Genomic DNA, 6,478 nt, shown 5'->3' with positions numbered 1-6,478 from the left:
AAGCTTGCAGTTCAGGCTCTCTTTGGGAAGGTTTTCTATTTATCTGAGGTGAGTGCTTTCTTGTAAATTTACAAGCTTTCTTCTCTTGTAACCAGTTCTCAGATTTTAATGGCACAGGGGCACAACTTCAAGTGAATAGTTGCCAAACCCCTGAACCACTCTCCAAGAGGAAGAAACTGTCGTTAGAAAGAATATACTTTAACTTGAAAGCAAGTTATTATGATAATTGTGAGATCAAATAGGGATTTTGATATTTATAGTTATAGATCGATTTCTCTTTTCGATGTATTTTTTTTAAAAGAGACATCTCAACTAGATTTCAATTTTATGGTGAGATTTTGAAGGGCAATTTGGCTTAGAACTTCATTCATTCTCGTAAATGGTGATGGCTTGTTTAGCTTGTAGGATCCAAGTCCGATAGAATTAAGGGTATGAAAGAAATGCCGGATTGGATTGGAGTGGGAGACGGGGTTGCTTGAACTTTGACCTGTCCTATTAAACCTAAGGCATATAGGGTTGTCAAATGAACCAAAGAATAAACAATCCCTTAGTTATTACCCTTTTTTCGAAAATTCATAGTTGATAGAGCTCCGTAGTTCTATTTTTAATCACTTAAGTGTAAGAAAAACACCAACGTTTAGATCCTACACTTGGGAATCCCATGCTCTTGATTACAAGTTTCTTGTGTCACACTTACATGTTCTTTTAATTACACACTTGCCATTTCATTACACTTAAGTGTTGATTTTGGTGTCTCTGCTTGCATGTTTGACAGTGGTGATAGACAACGGTCAAGGAATACATTTGTTGGAACTCCATGCTGGTGGGATCAGTTTGCACAACTTGCTATATCTATGTATTGCTTTAGTTTGAACTTTGAAGAATTCTTTCCGTTACTGATTTTCTCTACATTTGATTTATACTCTGTTTTCAGGATGGCCCCTGAGGTGTTGCAACCCGGGAGTGGATATAACTTTAAGTAGGTCTATTTTTAGATTATATATTCGAATTGTCTTTGCCAGTTGTGAATATTTCAGTATATAGTGTTATGCTGCCAGTTTTCATAATTAATACGACAAGTATATATACTTTTGTAATCTTAAAACCAAAAGGGAAACATGGTAGTTATACACTTATGCTGGAAATCTTCTGAGGGGACTGCTCCGACCAAGAGGAGTCAAGTCGATACTCCAATTGCTAGAAATTCTACAACCAGGACTCGTTATAAATTGGAAGATTTTGTCCCCTAATTAACTTGTTAGTTTCTACGTATGTTACCTCATCTGTTTTACGAGTTTGGGTACAGAAATGCAATCTGCTGCCTAGTATTGTTAAACTAGCTCATAATTATACCACTGACACGTACCAATTCGCATTTTCTGATTGCAGTTCGTGAAGGATTTAGCAACTCTAGTGAAACTGCTTTCTAATCGAAATTATGCAATGTATTTTAACTGAGTTAATTATAATTTACTATATGTTATAAAAGATTATGTATCCAACATGTTGCTGAGTGTATTTTGCTTGTTCAGGGCTGACATTTGGTCATTTGGAATCACCGCACTAGAGTTAGCTCATGGTCATGCACCCTTCTCGAAATATCCTCCCATGAAGGTGTTGCCTTTTTTGTTTTCTTGATAACAGTATACAAACTAATATTGATGCTGATTTCTAACTTCTTTCCCTTGTTGAAATTCATTTATAGGTTCTGCTTATGACTATACAGAATGCTCCACCGGGACTTGACTATGATCGTGACAAAAAAATTCTCAAAGGTTAATTATTTTTTCGTATTAGTAACTTTAACTTTATGTCGTTTTTCATTAGTGTTACTATTGTTTTAGTAGATCAGACAAACATGATTTGGGGTATTTTTGTCCACCTATAATGTATATTTATTTTTTTCCCTCTTGGCTCTTTCCTTGTAAATTATAATGGTCTGTTCTTTCATGAAAGCTCAGGCGGCTCTTTGCTATGTAGTGCTGGGTTGCTACTTGCTACCTGGATGGATGCGATTTTTTTTTTTTATAAAAAAACCAAAGCAAATGCTCCGGTTGTTAACTGAAAACCGGAGCATTTAACTACTAAATGCTCCGGTTTTCCCTTAATAACCGGAGCATTTGATAGTCAAATGCTCCGGTTTTGTATTACAACCGGAGCATTTGACTATCAAATGCTCCGGTTAACTACCGAAGCATTTGTAAAACATCCAAATGCTCGTATGGTGTTTGCTACGGGTCAAATACGGAGCATTTGTGGCCTTAAAAACCGGAGCAATTGAGGTTTTTTCTACTAGTGCATGTTGGCTTACCTCAACATTTTCTTCATATTCCTTTTCATTAATGTTTGCCATGAGGTAAAGATTTTATGTTTCTTCAGTTTGTTGTTCTTCTTACTCATCCGTCTCTGAATCTCCCCAAGCAACTATCATTGCCTTTCGAACGTTCGCCTTAGAGAAGGGTGCTTTAGTTTCCTTGTTCCTTTCAGCGAAGCGTTCCTTGTTCCTTTTTTTGGTTTTATCATTTTCCCAAAGTGGACATTCCTTGATGAAGTGATCTGTACTGCCACATTTATGACAAACAGCTTTGTTAGAAAAAATTTTAGTTTTACCTTTGAAGTTCCCGTTCTTCATGTTCCTATACATCTTTCGAAATCGAACCATGAGAGCTACTTCCTCTTCTTCTGAGTAAGAGTCATCTTCATCATCTGCTTTGAGGGCAATGGATTTTGATTTGGAGCTTTCACCATACTTAGTATCAAGGTGAAGCTCATGAGTCATAAGTGACCCAACCAGCTGTTCCAAGTTGAACTTAGTCAAATCTTTTGTTTCTTGTAAAGCAGTGACCTTAGCCATCCATCTGTTCTTAGGAAGACTCCTAAGAACTTTTCGAACCTGTTCCTCTGATGAAATAAACTTACCAAGAGAAGTTAACTCATTAATAATGTTAGTAAAACGAGTAAACATCTCTTGTATGCTTTCCTTAGTCTTCATGGAGAATAGTTCATATTGATTCATTAGTAAATCAATTTTAGATCTTTTGACTTCATTAGTTCCTTCATTAGTTACTTCTAGTATATCCCATATTTGCTTTGCGGATTTGCATCCCATTATCCTATTGTGTTCATGGGGTCAAAGTCCACAATGTAACAATTTAACAGCCATTACATTTACTTCCATTTTTTCGAAATCAGCTTTGTCATATTCAGAGAAGGGTTTAAGAATTACCTCATTTTTGTCATTAGTAGTTGTGACCTTAAAATCACCAACTTCAATGACTCTCCATACCTGATAGTTTTCAGCCTTGATGAATATCTCCATTCCATTCTTCCAGTAGGAATAGAACTTCCCATTGAACATGGGAGGCCTTTGCGTGGAGTAACCTTCCTCAAGTTTCTCGGTGGTATTCATTGTTCCTTCGATCTTTTTCTCAATAGGGTTTCCTATCTTTTGTGAGTTATGGCTCTGATACCAATTGCTATTTCACTAGGAACAATACAAGAGGGGGGGGGTGAATTGTATGTGTAGGAATAAACGTAACTTTTTGCGAAATTTTAAACTTAACCAAAGAAACAAGCTAAAGGAACACAAGAGATTTTTACGAGGAAAATCTTCTTGGGTCCAACAAGAAGAAACAACATCGACCACTAGGGATTTTAAACTCAACTCTTTCACTAATTAGGCCAAACAACTTTGTTACAACCTAATTCTACACACGAGCCACACCTTGAGTTCCTAAACAACTGTTCCCTTAACAGTTGTTCCTCTCAAATTCACTTGAAGTTTTCTCACTTTATCTCGCTTTACTCAAAGCTTCTCTCTTACAGAAATTCACTCAAACTCACCTTACCTCAAAAACCAAAATACAATTGATCAAATAAAATTAGTAGAATTAGAGTAAGAAGGCAAAGAACAAATGGCTTTTATGAGAGAATGAAGGCACTGACACTTTACTTAGTTAAACTCACTAAATCACTTAGTCAGACACACTTAATGGAACTTCATTAGACATTAGCATTTATAGTGGTAATAACTTAGAACGTGGGATTAAAACATGTATTAGTGGTAGAACCATTATCCCATGATGTTCCTTACCCGGAGGAACACGTTCCTTAATCATTCCATGATCTCCATGATCACTGTTAAACGTGAGACAGAATTAAGTTACTGCTCCTTAATTTTGGCAACCACTTTAAGCATTAATTTGAAATTTTGATTTAATCAAAAACATTTTAATTATTAAAATCGAATAAAATCCTTTTACTAAAAATATTATCTTTGAAATATTTCCATAAAAACCTAAAAGAATTTTTATTATCTTTGGAAAAATAAAATCTTTTCCTCAAAATCAAATTTTTTCTTTAAATAAAAACGATTACGTAGAATCTAGGCATAATTTACTCAACTGACAATAATGTACCGTTGTAATGCTTCATCCTAAGTCTAGTTCCTTTTAATTGTTAGTTCCTTTAACTTATTAGTTAAGCGTAAGTTCGTCTGTTCCTTACAAAGGAACAAACAATCAATCTCATTCTAAATTGCCATAGTTCCTTACCATTTTCACTCGCCCCTTTACAATGGAACTAGAAACAAAAAGCCTCAATTTAGTCTTCTTGCTCCAATGCTACTCCAATTCAAATATAGAAACATCTTCACTTAGTCTTCAAAATCCAAACTTGATTTCTTCCTTGACTTAGTATTCTCTTTGTTCCATTCATTGATACCTTGAAATTCACTCACTTAAACAACTTGTTAGTCCAATACTTAGTTTGCATCTTTGTTCCTTTGTCATCATCAAAACTAGGGTTCAACAGTTTCTAAGTCATGATCTTGATTAAGTTCCCTTGGTTATGTCACTTATGATCAGATCCATGGGATGGGAACAATGATGATTCTAAGGTTTTGGTTAGAAATCTTAGATGGAAAGTTGATCTTCTTGAATGTTTATCACTTGTTATACTTGGGAACCAGGCTCAATAAAAGTGAAGGCATTCACTTATGTATCATCACCAAGTTCTTTCTCGTAAGGAACAAGAACATGAGGTTGTTCCTTTGGCTTTGTTCCCATGACCTCTTATTCTGCAAGAATCAGATATGCCTCAAAAGAACTTGGATTAAAATGCTAATCTTCTTACAAGTCCAGCTTCTAAGTCATCATCAACATGTGTACTCGAATGATACCTGTCATGTTCATGAAACATAGCATGCACACTTTCTTCCACCCACATAGTTCCTTTTATTATAGATTCTATAAGCTTTACCACTCGAAGCATACCCTAGAAATATAGCTTCATCACTTTTCGCATTAAATTTTCTAAGATTGTCTTTACCATTATTATGAACAAAACACTTACAACCAAATGGTTTGAAATATGAAATATTCGAATTTAATTTTACCAAAATATAGATCATATAAGGAGTTTTATTTATAAAAGGTCTCACCATAGCATGACTTAAATATCACGAGTGTTCAAAACTTCAACCAAAAAGTTCCTTAGAAAATTACTGACTATCAACATAGTTCTAGCCATATCCACTAAAATCCTATTTTTCCTTTCCATAACACCATTTTCTTGAGGTGTATTGCAATGGAAAAATTATCATCCCAGCCATATTCCCTACTTAAATCATCAAAATTTTCTTTTTCAAATTTCTTACCACGCTGAGATCTTGGATGCAATGATTTTATGACAACTAAAGTTTTAAAAACTCTTAGCAAAGATAAGGAAAACATAGAATCATCCTTGCTAGAAAGAAAAAAAAACCCAAGTAAACGTTGAACTGTCATTAATAATAACAAACACATATCCCTTACCACTTTTTTGAATCTTCACAGGGCCACAAATTCAATGTGAATTAAAAATAGGATCTCACATGATTTCTTTTGGCACATGCTTCACAAAGTTGAGCAATTTTGATATTGTTGAACCCTAGTTTTGATAATGACAAAGAAACAAAGGAACAAACTAAGTAGTGAACTAATGAATTATTTAAGTGTATGGTGTCTAAGGTATCAATGCAAGGAACTGGGAGAATACAAAGTCAATGAAGAAGTCAAGAGAGGATTTCAAAGGCTAAGTAAAGAAGTTTCTATGTTGATACTGGAGCAAGCATTGGATCAAGAATAATAGAAGCTAGGCGTTTTATTTCTAGTTCCAATGTAAAGGAACAAAGAAAGAATGGTAAGGAACTGTGGCAGAATATTTGAGAATGAAGCGTTTGTTCCTCTGTAAGGAACAAACTCAGTGGCACTTAGTAAATATGTTAAAGGAACTGAACTAATATAAGGAACTAGACTTAGGCGTGTACTTAGTAAACGTTAAAAGATAATGGAGTAAGTCATGCCTAGATTATAGGAAATTAGTTATTTCTAATTTCAAATGATAAAATCAGTTTTAAAAAGAAAATCTGTTTTGGAAAAGATTTTATTTTTCGGAAAATAAGAAAATAAATATCCGGTTGTTAGAAAGATTTTATTTC

General features: G+C 34.5%; 1 protein-coding gene across 1 annotated transcript; it reads left to right on the top strand.

Moving 5' to 3' along the window:
• Positions 1–583: 583 nt before the first annotated feature.
• Positions 584–2,018, top strand: LOC109135768 (uncharacterized). Its single transcript, XM_019251323.3, has 4 exons — positions 584–823; positions 935–979; positions 1,533–1,614; positions 1,706–2,018. The coding sequence occupies exons 1-4, from the start codon at positions 765–767 to the stop codon at positions 1,778–1,780; spliced, it is 261 nt and encodes an 86-aa protein (XP_019106868.2). The 5' UTR covers positions 584–764; the 3' UTR covers positions 1,781–2,018.
• Positions 2,019–6,478: the final 4,460 nt, after the last annotated feature.

This window comes from Beta vulgaris, chromosome 8, assembly GCF_026745355.1.
Source record: "Beta vulgaris subsp. vulgaris cultivar EL10 chromosome 8, EL10.2, whole genome shotgun sequence".
In the NCBI taxonomy this organism is placed as follows: domain Eukaryota; kingdom Viridiplantae; phylum Streptophyta; class Magnoliopsida; order Caryophyllales; family Amaranthaceae; genus Beta; species Beta vulgaris.
This window is presented reverse-complemented; position numbering and strand designations above follow the sequence as displayed.